The following is a 22201-nucleotide window of genomic DNA, read 5'->3' on the forward strand; positions in this document are numbered from 1 at the left end:
GGGCTGGAAGGGGTGGGGGAGCTGCTGGGCCTCCAAAAGGCCTTGGAGGCGGGTGGGTTCTCCTCCACTGCTGCTGGTGAAGGGTGTGAATCCCTCCTGTGCTGGGTGGGTGTTGGGGCAGGGGTGGGCTTGTTCCCTTGGGTGCTGTGTGACTCAAGAGCAAGCTGTTGGGTTTTTTAGCGTGGTTACCGCTCATGTTTGCACCCGGGAGTTCCCTCCTGGCTTTCTGCGCAGAGGCAGCGGGTGCCCCGGAGGTGCCGCCGGCTCAGATTAGCACTTAATAATGTCAATTAGCTAATGAAGGGGCCCCTCCCGCTGCCTGCCGGGCCGGAGCAGAGGGTGAGGCAGGAGCCTCCCGCTTTCCCTCGCCGGGAGCGGGGGCAGCGCTGGGGCCGTTCCCTCTCAGCCGAGCCCGGACCGGTCCAGGGAGCGACACCACGCCGGGCCGCGGCTCCCGGTTGCTGCACGGTGCGGCCCGCGGTGCTCCGGTAACACGAGCGTGTGGCCGGGGCACTCGTGGGCGAGCTGGGCTGGCTCAGGCGTGTGTCCCTCCCTCCCTCCGACTGGGAGAGCGCTGGCCAGGATCGGGCCCGCCGCGCCGCGTCGCCACGGCAACCGCCGGGACCGCGTTCCATCCGGCGGCTGTAGCCAGTCCCGCTGACAGCCAATGGGAGCCGGCGGGGAGCGGCGCGGCGGCCAATGGGGAGGCCGGGGAGGGGCGGGGCCGGGCAGGGGCGGGGCCCCGGCCGCAGGGCCGCCGGTGGCGGCGGGATGGCGAACCCCGGCGGGGCCGCGGCGGACGCGACGGCCGCCGGCGCGGCCATGGACAGCGGCGTCCTGGCCATCGTCATCGCCGCGAGTGAGTGGCACCGCGGCCTGGGACGGCCCTTCCCCGGTGCTCGGCTGGGTCCCGGGCGGCGGGGAGGGGTCGGTGGTGCCGGGCTGGCTCCGCGGGAGCGTGGGCCGGGCGGGAACCGCGGGTTTGCCGGGAACACCGGGGGAACCGGCCCCGTGGCGAGGTGCTGAGCGCCAGCCCGGCGCCCCGGCCCCGGGCGGGAGGGCGGCGGGGCCGCGCTGTGCGCGGGCGCTGGTCCCTGCTGCGGGGCCCGGGCCGGGGCTGAGCCTCACGGGCTCCGCGGCTCGGCCCGGTCCCGCAGGGAGAGGGAGGCGCCGGGCACAGCGGGGCTTTCTGCGGCCCCGGGGGGCGCAGCGGCGACCCCGGCTTCTCCGGGGCTTCTCCCAGCCGAGAAACCCGGGGGAGGCCCGCTGATCACCGGCTCATTCGCCTCCACTCGCTTCCCCTGGCAGCCGTGTCCACCTCCGTCTTCATCGTGGCCATCCTCATCCTCCTGCTGCTCCTGTACCACCGGGACCCCATGTGCTGCCAGTTCCTCTGCTCCTGCCGCTTCTTCCAGACCCCCAGCCAGTATGTGAGTGTCCTCCTCCCGCCCGTCCCCCCCCCCGCGCTCCCCTCCTGCAGGGCTCCCCTTCGGCCGTGGGACCTCCGAGCAGAGCCGGGCTCTGCCTCCCCCGTTCCCGCTCTGCCCCAGAGATCCAGCCACCCAACCCTGCCTGGTCGCACCCCTGCGGGGAATATCTTGAGGCTCGCAGGTCCCCCAGATCCCCACGCAGCTCAGGAGCGGGGTTCTCCTTCCCCAGCACGGTCGTGTGTGAGGCTGGGCTCTGTTTTGCGGGGAAGGGGGCTGGAAGCTCAGGGCAAAGGTGGACGACGCTGTGCGCTAGTGCTCGGTGACTGGCTTTCTTGTGCACGGCTCCCAGGCGTGGAGCGGGGAGAGACAAAGCCCTCTCGCTTGTGTCTGTGAATTCCTGGGGTTGGCTTTCGAGCGGGGAAGGTGGTGATGGAAAAAGAGAAGCGTGTTCAGCCAGTGCTGCCTTTGTGGTGGGGGCTGCCTGGGTAAAGCCTGGCTTCCGATGGCCGTGGGTGCCGCTTCCAGAGTCCCTGGGAGAGAGGGGACGTCCAGGGAATGGAGAGACTTGTGCCATGAAAGGCAGATTTAACAGCCTGGCGCAGGCTGGGAAGTGCCCAGCAGAAATCACAGCGGGAACGGGCTGCGCTGCCGGCGTCCCCTGCCCGCGTCCCCGCATCTGCTCCTGTCCCCCTCTTCCTCCCCACTCCCCGTCGGCAGCACGGCGCGCGGTGGGGAGAGGGCTCGGCCGCCGCACGCCTGGCCCCGCAGAGCGGCTTGCCGAGGCTGCGTGGGGTGTGCCGTGAGCCTTCACCGCGCTCGGGCCTGGCCCCTGGGTGGGTGGGTGAAGGAGACGGTGTCTCGCCTTTTGCAGAGGGATGTGGATACAAAGAACTGCGTATGGAAAGGGAACGTATACAGGGTGTGCTTCCATCAGCAAAAGTGAAGTGGTTGTAGTGGCCTGAGGCGGCTTTCAAGCGGGTGTAGTTGCGCTGGTTCTGCTAAGCAGTTATTAAATAATTGCACCCCACAGCCAGCTGAGCTTCCTGCAGCTTCTGGAACTGTGCTGTAGGGCCGAGGCAAGCGGTGCCTCAGTTGTTAGGAGCGAAAGTAAATCTGTCGCTCAGAGCCCCCCCAGTGACTCCCTGGTTGCTCTGGGAATCTCTGGAGTGTTTTCTGCTGGCGGAGATGGGGCTATTCTGAGAGCGAGGATGGCCCTGTGGCTTGAGTCCTGGCTCTGGCCCCGCTTTCCACAAGAGGGATCACGGCTGTTGCTTGACACCTCAACAGGGAACTGAGCTTAACTGGAGCAAGACTGCTCAGGAACAGCACAGCTATTGCGCTGCAGATTAGCCAGCTACGTTATCATGAAACGACTACCTCGGTAGATAAGGGTTTACAAAATCCGTAATCTTGAGCGCTGTAATCAGAGCTCTTATCTGTACTAGCGGAACAGCTGGGGTTTCGGTGTCCCCTGAAGGGAGATGGTTCTGCTGAGTCTGAATGAAACCCTGCCCCGGGCCGGGGCTGCCGCCCCTCCGGGTGCGCTGCGCAGCAGTGCCAGCTGGCTCAGGCCCCGCACGGACGTGCCCGAGCGGTCGGCAGCGGTAAACAGGCAGGCAGAGGTTGACCGCCAGCAGCGAGAGCCGCATCAGCCAAACGGGCAGAGGTAGCGGCTCCCCCGCCTCACCCAGAGTCCCGTGGGAGCTGGTCGAGCTCCGCTTCGCTGCCGCGCGGGATGTGAGGGATTTCGGCTTCGCTCACCGCCTCCTCCCTGACCCCTCGTTACAGGAGTGCCCCCCGCCCTACTTCAGCAGCAGCCAGCGGCTCGTGGGTCCCCAGAGCGGAGCGTCCCGGCTGGAGAGCGCCGCCGAGAACCCCGGCGTGCAGGTGACGGGGGGATCCCCGACGGGAGCTGGGGGGGAAACGGTAGCAAAGATCCTGATGAGCTCGGGAAGAGCCCGTGGTTATGGGGACCCGGGGAGCTCCTGGACAGCAGGAAGGAACCATGGGAAGTGCTGTTGGTGTGTAAGAACCTGGGGCGGGGGGAGTGGGGCTCCTGCAGAGGACACCATGGTGCCTTGAGGTGTTTGGGCACAAAGTGCCAGGCAGATGCCTCAGGGCTTGGGATCTGCAAGGCCAGTCATGGTGTAATTACCTCATGGGAGGGAGGATTTCCTCTCTCAGGGTTCAAGGAAGGGCACACACAACTTTGAACCCTGAAGTAACTCAAGGTGGTACCAGGCCATGACCTTCTGCCACTGCTGTGCTGACCTTTCTCTTCTGGGCTGGGCATTTCTAGGGAGACGAGCTCTTCTGCGTCGGACCCCCCAGCAGCTACCAGCTCCCGTCCTGGGAGCAGCCCCGCTTGCCAAGCTACGAGAGCGTGCGGAAGAAAGATCGCCAGCGGGAAATCCATCAGATGATTGCCGAGAGGTTTGGGCTGTGGGCAGAGCCCTCCCAGGAGGTGAGCTCTCCCTCCCCTGCACCGGGGTGCTGGCACAGAGCCGGGGCAGTCCCCGCTCCGCTCTGTACCTGGGTCTTGCTTCAGCAATTTGCAGTAGCTAAGGACTCCGTTCCCTGCGATTGCCTTTCACCGATAGCCTTTATCTCTGGGAAGGGCGCAAAGTGTACCAGGAGGCTCCTTTTGTGTACATCTGTGCTGGTTAATGATCCATCTCTCCCGGTGTTTGCAGGAATGCCTGTGCCAGGAGGCTGGGCAGAGCTGCCTATGAAAGGGCAGGCCCTTCAGATCATCCGCTCTGTGCAAGTCCAAGCTGGGAATGTTATTTTTAGATCTGTAAGGCTTCCACCGTTTCTTGCTCCCTTGTCCCTGCAGGACATCTCTGGGAGGCCCCTCTGTTACCTTGAAATGTTTATGGCTTATTTACGAGCAGCAGGCGTTGCCTCTTACGACATGTAAGATTTGCACTAGAAGAGAGAAAAGCGAGCTGCCAAGTAGGTCCTGCAGCGCCCCGAGAGCCTCCTGTTGAACAAGAAGACTCAATGACTAAAGCAGAACAGAAACATTCAAAACCCTGAGCAGAGCACTAAAGGTTCACCAATTTAGCTGGATTTTGGGCTCTTAAAGCTGCACCGTAAAGTTTGGCAGAGTCAGCACCCGCTGCTTGGTGTAGGAGGTGTAACTAATGATACCTGCCCCGAAACCAGAGCACTGAGGGTGCACGAGAGCGAAGCCCTCAAGGCTGAGTAGTTAAGGAACTGCAGTGGGAGCTCCCCCACAGCATCCCTGCACCACTGCCGCTGCTTGCTGTGGGGACAAAGCTAGCCCAGCTCTGCCAAAATGAACGTGACGAGAGTGCGGAGGTTCCTCTCCGCTGCTGCGCTTGCTAACAAAGCCTGCGCAGAAAGCCCAGTCTGAAGGTGCTTGTGTAAATCCCAGTAACTGACCCTTGGCCGAAGGAAAGCGAGCAACAGTTCCCTTCTAACAAAAGTCAAGCCTTCTCTGGCCTTGCTACAAGTAGCAACAAGTCCTTGGAGGGGGACAGGGAAGAGCAGGAGCCCGGCACTGACGGTGTGAGGGGGAGAGCAGGGGGGATGTGCCTCTCCAGCGGATTTCCACCCTGCCGTGTTGCAAATCGGTGCTAAGCACTCGTTTTCCAGGTGTTCGTCTAGGCAGCAGCTCGCTGCACTGAGGACTGCAGGAATTTAATTTCAGGCTGGTGGTGGTGGTGAGCCTTGTCATCAGCTCTGTAAGAAGAGGTGGGATAATCTCCTGGTTATTTCTGATCAGCTGTAATGCTCTTCCTCTCTCCTCAACAGATGCCGCCTCCCTACGAGCATGCTCTGAGGCATCCTCCAGCTTTCTCAGGAACAGTAATAAGCTCAGAGACCTTGGACAGACGTGGTGCGCCAGACCCTTTCCAGGCCCCTCTCAGCTACCAAACTCAGCGAAACACAGACGTGTAAGGCTTCGGCCTCCGCGTACTGCTTCTTCCCGTGGTGTCAGCGACAGAAGTGCCTGTGCCGTCACTCCCCCCGCAGGGAGCAGCCGAACCTCAGACCTCCACCCAGATTCGCCATCAGCCAAGACAGGCAAGTCAGACCAGGCCGGTGGAGACGTCCCTCCCGCAGCACAAGGACAACCACCGAGCCACCGCCAGGTATCACGCTCTGAGCGGAGCAGCCAGGGATCTCTCCTCGCTCTGATCCAGCGAGTGTACTGTTACCAAAGGCGCCGGACCAGCCGCTTGCTTCTACGCGGGGAGCAAAGCCAAGGTGAAGGTCTGCTCAGCCAGAGCTCCTGCAGGCAGCTGGTGCTCCTGTACCTCTGTGAGGCAAGCGCTGCCCGGTGTGCCAAGGATCAGACCGCAGACTGCTACTTCACTTCTTCCTTAGGTTGTAAAATGTTTAACTCTATTGGTGTGCGAGACACCAGGTGGTAATCCTCACCCGTGAGCGGCAGAACAAATCTGCATCGCAGCATCGCTGTGTGCTCTCACAGCAACTGTCGGCTGTGACTGAGAACAACTTTGTATGGACTTCAGGTAGATCCAGAGAGACTCCAGGAATTCTGTCACCTGCTGTAGGCAACTACCGACCACCGAGCTGAACCACCTGAATGTATATGCAAGCTGGGAAAGGACAGAAGCGTGGACGTACGTGGCTGACCCAAGTTTACCCAGTCGTCTTCTGCAGAGCAGACAATCTAGTAATGTCAACACTGGTGTCCTTACACCACCAATTTTGATAACCTGTTTTCTACTGCAGAGCCAATGTTTCAAATTATTTACCAACCTGTAGATAAAATGAGATCCATTTGGCCACAAGGCATCTGGGCTCCTTTCTTTCGAGCAATGTAAGCTCAAAAACGTCACAGAATGACTCAGGGAAGACAAAAGGATAAGTCTTCTGGATTATGGCTTTACGATACCCCTGCGGCCACTGAGCTTCACATACCACCCCAGACTCGTGCATCTTAGCAGGCACCCTGAAACTAGTAATGAGTTCGCTTTATGAGTGTGAATGTGCTTCACGTGGCTAGTAAAGGGAACACTTTCACATATTTGAGTTAATCATTGAGGTGAGTTAGATAGAAGGAAAAATCTAGCTTCCTGGGACGCACAGTTAGGTGCAAGTGGAAGTGGATCTGTCCTCTTCTGCACTGTTCTAAGATACAAATATAACAGTAATGTCTAAAAGTGAGTAAAAATAGATAGAAGGAATGATTAGTGGGAGAAGTGCTAACATAAGAGGGACTGCAGAGACTCCAGCGGCCCAACAGAGCAGGCTCTCCAGAGGAAGGCAGCTTGATACTAAAGGAACATAAGTAACACAGTCTGTGAACAGCCAAGACCTTCAGCAGCCCCATGGCATTTATTAAACATGGTTACACATGCCAGCAGGTGAGCCCACTGCCTAAACACCGACCACATGTGCTTTAGGAGCAAGAAAAAGTCCCTAAACAGGATTCTTCAGCACTAGATTATTCCTGACCTCAGATGCCAGTCCAGCTGGAGCTGTCTGTCCCAGCCGCTCCTTCCCATCCGTCCCTGTGTGATGCAGGAGGCTCAGAGCATGGTGACCAGTTTAAAGCTTCCTACTTCTGTGGTAGGAAGAACGTTGATAAAGGTTTTATAAAGAATTGCTCCTCTGGGTAGACGACAGATCACTTCCCTGCTCTCACTGCTGCGGGGCGGGGGTATGTAGACCTCTTTGGTGTATCTCACGATGCCATCCTCCAGGGCGTAGAGTGTCTTGTTACGGCCCATCCCCACCTGGAGGAGGAGGAGAAGTGTTAGGAAGGGAAGGCTGGAGGTCCACCACTAAAGCAGATCTGATTGTTGGTCTGCCTCGTTCAATATCCTGGCTTCAACAGCATCTGTTGCTTTGTATTTTAAACTAAACCAGAGTCTCTCCTTCCAGCAATCAGTATGCAACGGTACTTGTTACTCGGGAGGAGATACTGATTCCACCCTGAAGCACCAGGACCCAGTTAGGTTACGGAAGTGTCTGGGGATATGCCTAACTTTCAGTCCTTTCCTCAGTCAGATGGGCACAGCTGTGACATGGAGCAGGCTCTGTGACTAGGAAATATCAGCTAATGAACCCCAATTTCAGGATTATATAGAATATAAGGAAGAGCTTTAAAAATCAGCTTGAGGGAGAGGAGGCGCTTGAGTATAGGACTCCGTTGCAGACTGCTGTTCTCTGAGAGCCAAGGAAGACATGGAAAAACAACTTACGTGAGCCCCCGGATGCCAGCGTATCAACCGCTGTGTAGCCAAAATGTTGCCTGCGTGCACAAATGCACCTGCAACAGAGCGACAGAGTCAGACTGCAGAGAGACGGAGCTCTCCAAAGCCCTGGCAGAACACAAATGGTTCCAGGACTTACAAAACCCAGCTTCCTGTGGGAATTTTCTATGGAAAAAAGTACTTCAAATGCTAAAAGCATCTAAACAAAAATGCTGTTAGCAGGAAATAAAGGGCAATTGATATACAATGGCAAAAAGCAATTCCAGTCTTTGAAAAGATTACTTCTAGGGTACAAGGCATTTGTTTTATTACCTTTTACATTGATATGTTTCCATCAGCAAAGCTAATAATTATTCAGCACTCAGCTGCAAGAATCCGTACTTTGCCTTCTGCTAAGCCTCATAATTCTCCCCTTTGTAAACATCTAAAATGCCCAGCTTTTCAACACAGCGTGGGGGAAAAGTGCACTTAAGTTATTAGGTGTCCCACAGTGTGCCCTCCTCCCAGACTCTCCAGAGAGGCAAAGTTAGAATCAAAGTACGTTTTCTGTAGGCAATTTTGGCCGGCCGCTTTCAGGCCCACCTGGGAGGGAGGCTGACTCACCCAGCCCTCCTGCCGGCTACCCTTCGTCACAAGGTTTCACTGAACCCCCCCTTTCCCTTCTCTTGGAAGAGCGCCCTGGCCACCTCCTCCTACTGAAACGCTCAACAGCCGACACCCGCACCGGGGGAGAAGCCGTGAAGAACCCAATGAAACGCAAGTGAGACTCAGCAGATGCTCAGACCTACCTTCTACTTTTTTGAATCCGTAGCGCTTCCCAGGGCTGCGGCCACCTAAATTCTTTGAGCTGCCCCCAGTTTTCTTAGAAGCACATCTGATGGCAACCAGGCTCGTTTGTGGAGTAGTTAGAACTAGGTTCAGAGCAAGGACAACAACATCAGATGAAAAAAATCTATTACACACACTTTCTCTTTTCAGATTTAAAGAATGTCAGGTAATACAGGCTATAAAACTGAAGGCAAAAGACAGCTCTGAGGGGCAAAAAAAAAAAAAGGTACTTCTAAGATAAACCATACTCAGACCACCGCTACCTAAGCCCCCTGCAAAGAGGCCATATCTCAAGTACCACACCTGCCCAGGAGGGAATAAAACTCTTGCGATGATGTTAAAGGATGTGCACAAATTCATGTTTAAGCAAGGCCTTGTAAAATAAGATACAGAAGCTACTGATTGCTGTGAATTGGCCTTATATTGCTTTGAGAAAAGACAAGTTGTGTTTCAGTTTCCCCTTCGATCAAATGGCATTTAACTATACAGTAATATTTTGAAATCTTACAAATGGGAAGACTCCAATTCAGGATGATATATAAGCATATACAGAATTGCTATCCTGAACATACTAATTAAAGCATTTTGTGCAAGTCTTTGAGTTACAAACAGGACAAGTCAAGGGGGAAAAAAAAAATCAGTTGTTGCAGACAGGGATTGTCTCTGGAATGCAAAATATTACTCACACCACAAACTTCCTCCTTTAACAAAAAAACAAACACAGACAGAAAACACACTGGTTTTCTTATCAAGAAAGCTGACCCTCTAGTCAACTCTCTCAGTAAAAAAATGACTGAGATGTAATCAGTTATTTTTAAAAATCTCTTTGGTACCTCCTTTTGTGCAGCTAGCAGGGAAACCCAGCTTTTCTGAGTCTCTCTATTCAAGCTCTTAAGCAGCAGCTTTGTACAGAAGAGTGGTTATCATAACATTCCTCTTATCCTGAGTAAAACCAGTGGATTAATTTACTCTTAATTACATTATCATATGTACTTGGTGAGCAAGAAATATTTTTGAGAAAAGGGAAATTGCTCTACAAAGAGCCGCTAATTTCAAGAGCTTACCCACCAACTAAGAGAAAGGCTCTGGGACTTGACAGACTACAGGGAAGTAGGCAAAGATGAACGAGAATTACAGTTCCATATACACAGATTCTATGAAGTTATAGTCCAATTAACTGTTACCAAAAGAACTCCAACGGGCTGATTTCAGGGTTACATTTGGTATTGCATGCAAGAAGCTTGCTGACAAAAACAATGAACCTCAAAGCATCAGACATGCAGGGAAAAGCAGTTACCTAGAGAAGGCTGAGACAGGGAGTTTGTAACTTGATTTACAAATGATTAACGTGATTTACAAAGTGACAAATCACGTTGGAAATCAGTGGAAGAACTTCACTGTTCTGGTGTCCCACCAAAGAAAGGGTATTTCTGCCCATAATACTTCTAGATTACAAAAAATGAATTTTTTAAAGCCTCCTGACTATAGCACTGTGCAAGGAGAGATCAGCGCCCCTCGCTGTTCGGTCTCTAACTAGCGCACACGAATACTGTTTTTCCAAGGGTGATTTTTTCACCGTGAGGGCGGCCAAGCAGCAGCACGGCGAGGTTGTGCAATCCCCACCCGTGAAGGTTTGAGAGGCCAGAACGGATGAAACCTTCAGCACCTCGGCCCCACCTCAGAGCTGACCCTGCCTTCAGCAGGTTGCGCTATAGACGCCCCGAAGCCTCCTCCCGCATGAACGACCCCGCGATGCCGTAGCGTTAAGAAAACCAAACCCTCTAATTTCACCACAGCACCGCCTGAGCCGAGCCGCGGCCTGACGTAAAGGCGAAGGCCTACGACCCCGAACTACCGGCAGTGCTCTCCCCCGGGGTGCCCCCTCCCAGGCTCTGCCTCCGGCTGGAGGCCGGACCCGCTCCCTGCCCCACGGAAGGGTGAAGCCGGAGGTGAGCGATAACCCCTCACTCACACAGCCGCCGCACGGCCGCCATTTTCTCTAGCGCCACCTCTTCTTCTTCCGGTTAGGAAGGGCGCGCGGCTGGCGGCGATTGGTCCGAACGCGCGCGTGCGCGCCCGTTGGGACCAACCGCCGCCAACGGCGCGCGCATTTGTACCAATCACCGCTCCTCCCTCGGACGCTCGGGATTTACCTCAGGAGAAGGTGGCATGGCGGACAGAGAGCTTAGGTGTGAGGGGAGCGATGAGGAGGAGCTGCCTACTTTACCCTCCCTGCTGCAGCCCTCGCTATCGCCGCTGCTACCGCACAGCGGGCTGACTCACCGGCGACCCTCGTCCCCCGCTCCCAAGCTAGGGAGGGCGGCGGGGTTGGTTGTGGTGGTGAGCAGTGGGAGCGAGGAGGAAGAGGAGGACGTGGTGGAAGCCATCCCTCTGCACGAGAGGATCAAGAGAAGGGTAGAAGCTGAGAGAGAAGTGGCTTTTAAGCCCCCCCAGCCGGGCGGAGGGGATGCATCAGGGAGAGCTGGCCTTTGTGCTAACGGTGACCTTTTGACACCTGGTAGTGGAGGGCTGCGGGAACCCCTGGTGTCATCTGGAGAAGTGTCTTGTGGCAGCCAAAATGGCATGTGCGGTGCTGAGAGGACTATAGCCTCTCAGTCTGAATCCATGCACCAGGCTAATAAGCCCCTGCTAAGTGGAGCAAGCCCAGAAACATCCCCCTGTCCCAAGAAGCTGAAATGTAGTCAGAAGGGAAGGGAGGCAAACTGCCAGGCTGTGTGGCAGAGGAGGAAAGAACGAGAAGAACGGAGGAGGCAGCAGGAGCAGGAAAAAGAGAGGAAGAGGGCCCTTGCTAAGATGCTGAAAGCTCAGCGACCGGGGGAGTGCCAGAAATACATAACAGTGGTGCTAGATCCAGGTACTTGTCCTCAGAGCCTGCATCTGCCATACACTGACTGTCAGTTCTTGCTGCAGAGGCCTGACCCACACACCAATTTCAGTTCTTTTGCAGGTAGAAGGTGGTGGCCAGATCCTTAGTGCTTTGCAGGCTGCAAAGTATTCCTGTGTTGTTGAGAGTCAGGCTGTTCCCTGCAGCATCACCTGGAGGAGAAAAACTGTGTTATCTCAGGTGCGCAAGCAAAATCTGTGTGCTTTTGCCCTTTTCTTCCTCTGCAAAATCTCTGTGTTCTTGCCCTTTTCTCTGTTATTTGCATGCGTTAGTAATTGTACTTAAGAACCCAAGTAAGCGCCCTCTAATCTTTCCCGTCTTGGGATCTGAGTGGGAGCACCAGTTTGAGTGAATTATAAACAGACTGATGGTCCGTCTGTTTGTTTTCATATCTGAGCAGATAGAAGAAGGAGATGAATGGACAGAAGAACCAAATGTCCTGGTTCTGCTTCGCTTGGAGGAGTTTTTGTCCATGGTTCACAACTACAAACAAGTGAGAGTGCTTACGGCTTTTGTGTGCTTGAACATCCTTTGCTGTAAGGATGGTGTTTGTCAACCCCCTCTTCATAGCTGGAAGGTTTTGATGTGGGATGGAGCTATGGTTTCAGTAAACCAGATACCTGGTTTTAGAACCCATTAATGGATCAGAAACACCAGGGTCGCATAGTGCAAGGTTCTGACAAGCTTTCTTTCCTAGTTACAATTTTTCACAGACTTTTGAAGAGGTAACATTGTGAGATCAAGTGGTTGGGTTTTTTAACTTTTAATTTTATATCTTTCTGCCACAACTTTATACCTAATCAAGCGTTGCCTGCTTGCCCCTGAACAGCTGTGTGAACAGACTTTTTTACCTGCAGACCCAGCTGCAAAAGTGGAGCCATAGGTTGCTGTGCTTGCATGTGTAACTCAGAATGGTTTAACTCCTTTTTTCTGTTGATCTTTGCAGGAGGCCCAGGGCTGTGCGGAAGGACAGGGGGAGACCCTACAGAGCTACGTATCTCGTGTGATGGAGAAAATGCCTGGGAAAATTCTGGCGCTGGCAGTAGCTGAAGTAGAAAACTATTTCAGGTTAAACTGCTTTCCCTCCAAATGTTTCTTTTTGTCTCTGGCCTTGCAAAATGCCATAGTTGTTTACATTAATTCCTTCTAGCACAGGACTGGAGCATAACAGGTGCTCCCACCCAGCACTGCTCCACTATTTGTTACATAGAAACAGAAGCAAAGGTCCATCCAGCCTGTCACTGTGGTGGCCAATGGGAAACACCTGGGGAAGAGCATGAACTCACAGTCTTACTTTACTCTTCTTACACCTCTCAGAGTTCAGTCAAAAAAGAGACCTCAACATGTAGCAGCGAGTGGAAATGAAGAGGAACAGGGAAAACGGAGAAAAAAGAACACTAAGGACTCTGGCCTGAAGATAACCAGAATGGATGTGGAAGAAGTGAGTACCTGTAAAAGAGGCAAGCAGCTATCATCTCTTCTTTGCTGCTGTTTGAACATCTGACCCAGTCACACACTTTTTTGGGTGGGGGCATTCAACCTACATTAGTCCATGTCCCTATGGACAGAACTCTTCGGTTCAGTTCCCCACTGCTCAGGTATGTACCTGCTCTCCCACAGACTGCCGTGTCTCATTCACCTTGATCCCGTACAGTGAAATGTCAGTCTTGGTCAGCATCTCTCGTCCTTTGTGACCGGCTGGCAAAGCACGTCGGTGCTGCTCTGGGCTGGGTGGCCTGTGTGTAACGAGAGCTGGCCACTGAGGAACTGCAGCAGCTGAAATGGCGGAAAACTGATATTAACGAGCAAATGCTTCAGTGCCTTAAATTAACTTTTCAAAATGGGGAGAGAGTGGATGTTCTTGGCCTATAGCAAGATGTTGCAACCCTTTTTTGTTTCAGACACGAGCGAGAAGATTAATTGTTCCATTTGTTGTTTCTGATGATGTTTACAGGCCTTGGTGGATCTGCAGCTGGACAAACAAGTCCAAGTCAGCTTTTTTGAGAGCTGTGAGGAGCTTGGAGAATTTGCCACTATGTTCACAAAAGCTGTAGCTGAAGCACCATTCAAGTGAGTAAGCAGATGAGGTTTCGTCACGTCCTCTTTGGAGAGGCTTCGCTTTGACAGTTACTGGGAGGGGATGGCAGGCACGTGGCTGTACTTCGGTACAATGCAGTGTAATGATTTTTAAAAGAGCAGGTGATCTGGCACAGCTGCTGATGCAGCTCCTTCAACAAGGGGTGGTTCTTGGAAACTGATGCCCTTCCTGGGGAGGGGCGAGGACAGGCCCTGGCTTCACATTGGAGTGTTTACATCAAGGAAAGCTCTCGTTCTCAGTCTGATTTTTAGGAGTGGGAAGCGAACACATGTAGGGTTGGGCTCTTACAGCACCAGCTCTTCTTCTTCAGTACATAACTGAGAGAGGCAGTGCTGGGAATGAACCATTTCGCCACCTCCATTGGCAAGGAAGGACAGCAGCCTGTTGCGCAGTGATAGCTAAGAAAGCCATCTTGTGCAGTCTCACGCAACCCTAGCATTCCTGTCACAGGGGCTGCTGTATTTTACATCTCAGCCCTGAGAAGAGATGAGATGTTGTTAAAAACGATGTGTGAAAGTGTTTTATTATGGTTGACAGTCAGAAAGTGAATTCTTGTTTACCACTTTGGATGTGCATTGGCCTGCGGCAGGATTGCTCCCAAGTACAGGATTGTTTCTTTTCCTTTTTCCTTGTTTAAGACCCAGATTTTTACTGAAATTGGTAACATGTGTGAAGAAAACAGGGTCAAATTTTTAGCATTTACTTTGATGCCGGTGGTGTCTATAACAACATGGGGTGATAAATGGTGTTCTGTCTCTGGCTACATGATGACAGATGCAGGTACAGGAGTTTCTTCATAGCCTCATTGTCTCGTTTGCTTTCCTGTTTGTTCTCCCTAGGCGAGAGCAAGAGAAGACGGGCTTCCCTTTCTACTTAGAGAAGGGGTGGTGTGGAGGGGTGAAGGTGGATCGTTCCGGAAAGGGTCTCTTGGAAGTTTGGAAGAGGCAGATACAACAATTCAACCGGGTCAGCCTCGAGATGGCTGAGGCTATTGTGTCTGCCTACCCTTCTCCTCAGCTGCTGAACCAGGTGAGGGTGCCTCAGGAATACCCAGTACTGTGCCAACCAATGGAAGGAGTGGAGGAAATAACTTAATTGGTATTAAATTTGACACAATTCTGTATGAGCTGTAAGGCAGTGAAGAAACAGATTCCTGGGCACCCAGTGGTTTGGCTTCACAGAGCAGAGTACTGAGGGAGCAGTGTTGCTTCTGCATCAGCCTGTGAGCTTGCAAATGAGATCTGGGGAGAGACCAGGTGAAAAATGAGGGTACATTGTGAAAGGGTAGAGTAGTCACAGGTGCACAGCTTTGATTATTTTGAGCAACAGATGCAAATGGATGATACCGTTGTTCTTTTGTGTTGCTTTTAGGCCTACAGCAGGTGCTCCTTGGAGCAGGAGCGGGAAAACATGCTGGCTAACATCCTTGTGCGCCGTGGTGACGGTGTGACGGCCACCTGCCGGCGGATCGGACCCGAACTCTCACGCCGAATCTATCTGCAGATGACTTCCCACGATCCTGGTCTCTACTTGGATTTCACTGGCTAGCCCTTGGCAAGGAGGATTTTACTGTTTGCTTGGTTTAAGTATTTAGCTTCCTTCTGGGAAGGAGTGCTCAGATGGCAAATAGAGACGTTGATCCTAGCTTAAAGACTTAAAACACACTTAGACTTTATAGTAGTGAAGGAAGGTTGGATAAAATTGCTGAATGGCTGGAATTTGCACAAGAAAGATGGTGAACATCTTCCATAAGAGCATGAGCTGGACACTTACAGTACTGATAGTTCCTTTTATTTGTCTTCCTAGAAAATAAATAATTTTGAATAATAATAATGATCTTTTGCTATTTAACATGCCATCTTGAATATAGAAAGGTATGTCATCTGTTGAAAGGAATACTTTTTACTGCTATCCTAAACTGCAAGCAGTTACCTTCTCTCTCCAATGTGAAAAATCCTAATGCTAAAAGCAACATGGTGCTGCCCCCCAAGCACCTGCTCGAGTGAGGTGGAAGAACTTCTACCTCACAAACAGACTCTCAGTTTTCCGCTGTGGCAGATGGGAATGAGTAAGACTAATTTTCAGACATTAAATTTAGACTGCCTTGATTCAGTCTCCAGCTGGCTTAATCTATAGAGAGTCTTGAAATCTGATTATATGTGCCGGAATGATGAGGACCAAACAGTTGGCAGAAAAAGCTTTCTTTTTAATTAGACTGGGGAACGTGCTCGCCTGTCCACAAAGCCACAGGCACTTGTGTGCACACAAGGACAGCTAGAGTCTTTTGCGACAGCAGCGCTTACCAAGATGAGCACAGAGAGTGAATTAAACCGCAGCCGAAGTCTGGAGGTTACCCACTGGAGCCGTTGTGGTCTCGAATGAAAAAATACCCACCTGCCACGCTGGCTTCAGGCATTCAGCAGGAGTCCTTGCTGGCCGGTGGTGCGCTTCTGACCTGAACTGCTAAATCCTGTTAGCCTGGCATTTGTGAACTTAAGCACTGCTCTCCTAGATGGCAAAGCAGCAGACTCCTGCCAGGCGCTCGCAGGAGCGTCTGCAGAGCGGAAATTTCACTCTGAATGTTGTTTGCTGTGTTTCTGAACCTTGCTGGATAGTAAGCAAGGACCTTTTAAAGTGTGGGATGAATCAGATACCAAAAGCAAAGCCTAAAGCTGTTTCAAGGAAGCTCAGAAGACACATGCACTGCTAAGCCAGAGGTAGGCAGCCTTTCCTTGCTTTTATCTGATACTCATGCCATTGCTTTTTTCTGCATGGAACTCTAGGAATCAGTCTTATCATTAGTAAGGCTTTGCCTTTTTGTAACCTGCTTCGAAGATGACCTTGGTATGAAATGCTAGAGATAATTTCCTCATGGCACTGCTTTTATCAGCAACAATCTTGGGTGTAAGAGGGAGTGATTCTAGTGATTGACATAGGATGTCTCAGTGGAGCCTGTAGCACGGGTATCCCTGAAACCCGCACTTAACAATAGCTCAGTTAGTCCTCACAAAGCCCTTAAGGATATGACAAACTCCTCTCTGTAAGGAAATTCTAAATAATTCACAGACCCCTGCCCCGCTGCCTCGGCCCTTCGCTGCCCCGCTGCCTCGGCCCTTCGCTGCCCCGCTGCCTCGGCCCTTCGCTGCCCCGCTGCCTCGGCCCTTCGCTGCCCCGCTGCCTCGGCCCTTCGCTGCCCCGCTGCCTCGGCCCTTCGCTGCCCCGCTGCCTCGGCCCTTCGCTGCCCCGCTGCCTCGGCCCTTCCCTGCCCCGCTGCCTCGGCGTGCTGCTGTCACAGTGCCACCCAGCGCCGCCTGCCACCGCTGCAGCCCGCGTGTCTCTGACACCCCCCTCTTGCGGCGCACACCAAACCAGCCTGCAGACCTGCCAGAAGCCTTTCTGCAGCCGTAGCCACTTTGCTGGTGCCAGCTGGTTCAAATTAACGCACTCAGAAATAATTTTTGGCTGTTTCTAAAAGACCTAATTAAAATTAAAACTGCATTAGCAAGATAAACATCCAGTTCAGACAAATTGCTGCGAAAACTGTTGTATTGAAAATTTTCAGCTCCTTTCAATAGTACATCAGCTTCTTTGCTCCAACAGACGGACACACAGCCATCCTACACACCTGTAATTGGTCCTGGAGTAGGCCTTAATATATTATTCCCATACAGCCATCCCACCAATTTTAGCACAAACAGAAATGAGAGCAAGGAATGGATACACATTAAAAATCTCCTACCTCCAGGACAGAGCTATAGCTGCCCAGAGAACAGGAGGGCTGGGTCTTTCCTACTCCTCTAGATTGGCAGCTTTCTGTATCTCGCAATCTAGGTAAACATCCCTCGGAGGTAAGAAGTGTTAACAGGTTTAGGTTAACGTGGGCAAATAATGGGAGTTACAGGCCAACTGCGAAACATGCACGGCAAAGATGATCTGAACAATAACTCTGCTCTGTGTGGAGTGGACCAGCAAACCAATGCTGACTGATTAAAAGCAGTTTCATCAGAACACAATTCCATAGGAATTCTGGCTGCGTAGATGGTGGAGGGAGATGCTGATGAAGCAAGTGCCCGTCCAGGACAATCACTGCTGCGAGTTCTGGTGTAGCATATTTTGCAGGGTTTTGTGGTTTTGCAGAGCGGCTAACACATCCTCGTAGAGAGTGTTCACGCTGACGCACAGCGGTTGATGTTGCAGCTCTGTCAGCTTGCAGGCGGCCAAAGTACAGAGGACACAAAACAGCACAAAGAACAGGACCCTCAGCACGGACCGCGACCAGGAGCGCTTGTGCCGGGCTGGCTGAGGGGGACGAGAACTGGAGGCGGGCTCTGTAACGACAGCATTTACAAGTCAGAGAACGTGAGGAATTAATCAAATACCTTTAAGATCCTACGCTCGGAAACCAGCTGCTCAGGTAAGATACTTCAGCCTGCGCTGCAGTTGTCTTTTGCCATGACTTTTAATTTCTTAACTCTGGTTAATAACTAGATGCACAGGATCTGCCCATTTAGGGTGAAAAGTTTCAGATTTAGTTTCACATGCAGCAGCAAACAGGGTGTAAAGAACTTTTGTGTTGCACAAGATCTGGTTTTGCACGTATAGTTTAGTATGTTTAAAAAGAAATGAGCGGAGGGAAGCTCTCAGTAGGAGCAGCTGAAAAACTTTCTGAATCTCGTAGTTCGGCAGTTCATCAGGAATGCAGGCGAAGGGGACAGGGCACAGCAGTAGAGCTTATTAGAAGCCCTATGGGTTCCCCTTCCCCCCGCCCCCCAACTCCCCCATCTCCCAGTACCTGGGCTGCATAAAAGCAAAGCTGGCAGCATCAAAATGAGACGAAGATGAAATCTGATGCAATCCCACCTGCACTGGATACTACTTACTTCGGGTCTGCACATGTTCTTTTTTAGGTTTCTTTTCTGTCTCCTGCTTTGCAGCTTTCTGAGCATCGTACTCTCGTCTCCTGCGTTCCTTTTCTTCTGCCTTCTCTCGCTTCCTCAGTTCCCTCTCTTGAGCCTCCTTTGCTCGCTGTTCTGCTTCACGCTTCTTCTCCATTTCTGGGGATTAATAGGAAGTTTTTTCCCTTTCAGGTAAAGGGTTGTCATTGCCTTCTTCCTTATTACCTGCTTATCTGTTCCCAGTTGGAACAAGGAAACAAACTATCCTTTTTTATCTTTTTTTAAATATTACTTGCATTTTGCTCCCTCAGAATTATGCTTCCCTCAATATAAATCCCGTGCTCTTCTCTCATATTTTTTCATAGGTAAACTATGTGCATTCCATCTAGAGATCTAACTATTATTCAGGCAGGAAATCACATTGTTATCCCCGCTATCCTTCCACCCTACTACTCCCAGAGTCCACAGGATTTTGGTAATTCCAAGTATTTGTTAGGTGGCAGTTTGTGAAATGTTGATCAGTACGTTTGGGCGCGTGCGGGAGATCAAGAGCAGGCCTCGTCGGCAGACAGCGTGCGGGGGCTTTTTGGGCTTACCTCGCTCTGCTTGGAGCTTCCGCTGCCGTTGTCGATCCTGCTCAGCCTGGATCACCTTCATGTGCTGCAGTACCTGCAAGGTCCGAGCGAACAAGCTGGGGTCTCTGCAGCAGGCTCGTTGCACAGTCAGTTCACAATGGAACAGCCGGAGCGTAGCTGAGGACAGTCAGCTGGGGCTGACCACCAACCCTGACTTACCCCTACACGTACAGCTCTGAAGAGAGCTCGCACTTCCCCACCTGAAGCTTTGCAGTTAAGGAATGGATCTTTGCGTTAAAAACCTAACCGCCAAACTGGTGCTAGCTGATCGAGAGGATCACAGAACGCTGCTCTTTACGTGAACTGACAGCTTGCCAGACCTTCCCCCGAGATTTTTGTACTCTGAACTATAAGCCTAGGCGTGGATTATTTTGCCTTCGCTTTCGTAGCAATCCACAATTAGTCCTCTGTCAACTCAGTAATGGAAGAGAATCCTACTCAGCCGAGTCTCTGCTCTCTACAGGCACAGCAGCAGTGAAGTCGGTGCAGTGAATCTGCACCTCACTGACTGAAGGAACTTCAACCCGCTGCCGCAGCCGCCCAGCTTGCTAAGCAAAAGAGGAAGAACCACCACTGACAAAGCCAAGTAAGGGGGAAAGAAAAAAAAAAAAGAATAAAAGCAGATTCCTTACCTTGACAGCGGCCTGTTTGCACTGCTTCTCATCCAGACAGTCTCCTGCTACTTTAGCTAGGACAGGATCCAAGGGATTGTCCTTCAGATCCAGCCACTTCAGGTTCTGCAGAAAGGAACGATGAAGGGGAGGCTGTGAGAGCACAGTAGTCTCCGACTATTTAAGAGACCCAAAGCAGAAGCAAAGAATTGCTTAGTTTTCACATGAATGAAACAGGTACGGCGGGCAAGCAGAGAGCTTGAGCAGAGGTGTTTTCAATAGAAGTGACAGAATTTCCTCTGAGCTGCGGAGCAGAACCAGCTCAATTTTGGAATGGGTTGTCAGCAGGATGGATGCTTTACCAGAGAAATCAACCTGAGGAGGATCACGAGACCCTGGGCTGCATCCCAAAGCTTTACGTAACTGCCCAGCAAACAGTTTTACCTTGAGCTGTGCAAAGCTGACTGGCAGGGTGACTAAACGGTTGTTCAGAAGGTCCAGGTGCTGCAGATTGACCAGGCGTCCAAAGTCCAAGGGCAGCTGCTGAAGCCGATTTTTACTCAAATCCAGTTTCACCAGATGCATCAAACTACAGAAGTCTGACTAAAACCCAAACACAAAACCCAGAAAAAGCTTGTCAGCACCTCTGTGGAGGAACCTTGGCGGGGGGGAGCACGCTGAGATAGCCCGCACCTTGCATAAGCCACAAATCCTCAACTTGCTACAGAACTGTGATGGAGGAAAACCGCTCTCCTCCTTTGCCTCGGGAGAGGGAAGTGGAAAACAGTGGGACAGGCAGGACAGACAGACAGGAGGCGATGTGTGGTGATGCAATGGATACAAACCCGAGTCTCTGCTGCTGCTGAAACCGGTCTGTATTCACGTGGGGATCCTCCGGACCGCAATCCTCATGCAGCGCAAAGCTTTTCTCTCCCCTGCCTTGGCCAAAACCACCCACCACCGACCCGTCACCGACAAAGCCATTCAGCCACCCCTGGCTGAGGAAAGCGCCAGCTCCAAACCTCCTGCTGAACCTTTACTGCAGCACTAGTTATCTTTTCAAAATATTTCCCAGGGGACCCATCCCCACAAAGGCTCTCCAGCACCTTACCGGCAAGGAAATGAGGTTGTTACAGGACAAATCCAATACAGTGGCTTTTGGAAGAGCGGCCTGAAAGAGAAAGAAAGCTAAAATCAGCACCGAGGTACACCCACACCCTTCTGACACCTGCTAGTTTTGCTTCTGTGGCCTCTGTGGTTTTGTCCCGTGTCGGTCTGTCCATCCCCCCGCAGCTGCCTCCGAGGTCACGTCATATTTCGATTGATTTCTGGGTCTAAAGGCAGTATTTGTCCTGAAATAGAGCTGAGGGCCGCAGCTGCTCTGCCCACAGGAGATGAACCCCTCCTCTCTGCTGTTTTAAAGACCTGCAGGCCGGGTCACGACCACCTCCAGCGCACGGGGCTCCCCTGCGCTGCCCCTTCCCGGGGACCGGGCTGGCAGAGCCGCTCCCCGGGGGGCCCCGGTCCCCGCCCGGGGCTGCGGCCCCGGCCCCTGCCCCGCTGGGCGGGCCGGACGCTCACCAGCTCCCGGACCGGCACCTCGTTCAGGTCGCACAGGCTCAGGTCCAGCTCGTTACCGTCCAGCTTGTCCTTCAGGCTCGGCCCCTTCCCGCCGCCCCGCGACATGGCCGCCGGGGTCCGCTGAGAACAAGGGGATGCGGAGCTTTCGGGGGGGGGGGAGAGGGGGGGCGGTGCCGCGCGGCCCCACCGCCCACTTCCGCGTCCACGTCCGCGTCCACGTCCGCGCGGGGCCCGCCAGCCGCCCGCCGCGTGGCCGAGTGCGCCCCCTGCCGGCCCGGAGCTCCCCGCCGGCCCAGCCTAACCGCCGAGCTGAGCCCAGCCCAACCGGGCCGAGCCCAACACACCGAGCCCGGAATACTGGCACCGCTTCGGCGCGCCTTCGGGCCTTTCCGCCGCCCCCGGACCCCCGCCAAGGCTGTCAGAAATTCATCGCCTGGTCAGTGGCCTCTGACATGAAACCGTCCCACGAAGGGCCGGAGACCTCCCACCCCGGCTCCACGGGTGGGTGAGATTTGTACCCAGTGATTTCACCGGCCATGCACCGCCCCAAAAAATCCCAACCTCTTCACAACTAATAATCCAATATAGATACGCAGAAACCGAGTAACCCGTACCTCATTTTACAACGGCAGATGCCGCTGCTTCGATCTCTTCGCGAGCCTGTAACGGGAGTGGTGAGCTCCCTTGCTGTTGGGCTATCACACCGAGATGTTTCTCTTCACAGGGAGCAACGTGCAGTTGACATTCCCGCTCTGATCCAAAGGCTCCAGTGAGCAGAGCGCTCTCTTGGCTCAACTGACCTGCTGGGGAGAAAGTCCAGGAAAGAGAAGAGGAGCCTGGGGCTGAGCCAAATTAGTATTACCCGGTAGCGGGGTTACAGTGAGGACTAACCTTGAATTTCCCAACCCCTGTGCACATCGTGAGGTACAGGACCTCGTAAAGATGCTTTAACTCCTCCAGCACTTCTACTCTGTGGGTGCTTTGGTTAGTTTTTAAGTTGCCA

The 22201-nt window shown here is 53.0% G+C and overlaps 5 protein-coding genes across 8 annotated transcripts in view; 3 read left to right on the plus strand and 2 right to left on the minus strand.

Annotated features, from left to right (window-relative positions):
- Window positions 1–729: 729 nt before the first annotated feature.
- Window positions 730–6218, plus strand: LOC135315986 (uncharacterized). The gene is made up of 5 exons (XM_064467297.1): window positions 730–859; window positions 1309–1430; window positions 3219–3317; window positions 3730–3894; window positions 5211–6218. Exons 1-5 carry the CDS (start codon window positions 772–774, stop codon window positions 5355–5357), a joined length of 621 nt encoding a protein of 206 aa, XP_064323367.1. The 5' UTR covers window positions 730–771; the 3' UTR covers window positions 5358–6218.
- Window positions 6219–6741: 523 nt separating this feature from the next.
- On the minus strand, window positions 6742–10528 carry MRPL27 (mitochondrial ribosomal protein L27). Its single transcript, XM_064467298.1, has 4 exons — window positions 10446–10528; window positions 8434–8556; window positions 7634–7701; window positions 6742–7165 (listed from the first exon to the last, which is right to left on the minus strand). Exons 1-4 carry the CDS (start codon window positions 10465–10467, stop codon window positions 6959–6961), a joined length of 420 nt encoding a protein of 139 aa, XP_064323368.1. The 5' UTR covers window positions 10468–10528; the 3' UTR covers window positions 6742–6958.
- A 60-nt stretch (window positions 10529–10588) lies between these two features.
- EME1 (essential meiotic structure-specific endonuclease 1) lies at window positions 10589–16203 on the plus strand. The gene is made up of 8 exons (XM_064467290.1): window positions 10589–11348; window positions 11431–11558; window positions 11779–11871; window positions 12325–12446; window positions 12696–12819; window positions 13333–13448; window positions 14316–14505; window positions 14848–16203. Exons 1-8 carry the CDS (start codon window positions 10643–10645, stop codon window positions 15022–15024), a joined length of 1656 nt encoding a protein of 551 aa, XP_064323360.1. The 5' UTR covers window positions 10589–10642; the 3' UTR covers window positions 15025–16203.
- Window positions 16204–17004: 801 nt separating this feature from the next.
- Window positions 17005–21979, minus strand: LRRC59 (leucine rich repeat containing 59). 4 transcript variants are annotated; one of them, XM_064467293.1, is made up of 8 exons: window positions 21813–21979; window positions 21199–21318; window positions 20729–20788; window positions 20062–20220; window positions 19639–19743; window positions 18968–19040; window positions 18357–18530; window positions 17005–17804 (listed from the first exon to the last, which is right to left on the minus strand). In XM_064467293.1, the coding sequence occupies exons 2-8, from the start codon at window positions 21301–21303 to the stop codon at window positions 17560–17562; spliced, it is 921 nt and encodes a 306-aa protein (XP_064323363.1). In that variant the 5' UTR covers window positions 21304–21318; window positions 21813–21979; the 3' UTR covers window positions 17005–17559. The 4 variants fall into 4 exon arrangements, with proteins under 4 accessions (XP_064323363.1, XP_064323365.1, XP_064323364.1 ...); XM_064467295.1 differs by lacking the exon at window positions 21199–21318 and having other exon boundaries at window positions 21813–21976; XM_064467294.1 differs by lacking the exon at window positions 21813–21979 and having other exon boundaries at window positions 21255–21336.
- Window positions 17800–22201, plus strand: part of ACSF2 (acyl-CoA synthetase family member 2) — a 48815-nt gene continuing 44413 nt past the window's right edge. Inside the window, exon 1 of the mRNA XM_064467285.1 lies at window positions 17800–17890. The gene's annotated coding sequence lies outside the window, so the exon portion shown is untranslated. The remainder of the gene's footprint in view (window positions 17891–22201) is intronic.

Source organism: Phalacrocorax carbo, chromosome 16, assembly GCF_963921805.1.
Source record: "Phalacrocorax carbo chromosome 16, bPhaCar2.1, whole genome shotgun sequence".
Taxonomy (NCBI): Eukaryota; Metazoa; Chordata; class Aves; order Suliformes; family Phalacrocoracidae; genus Phalacrocorax; species Phalacrocorax carbo.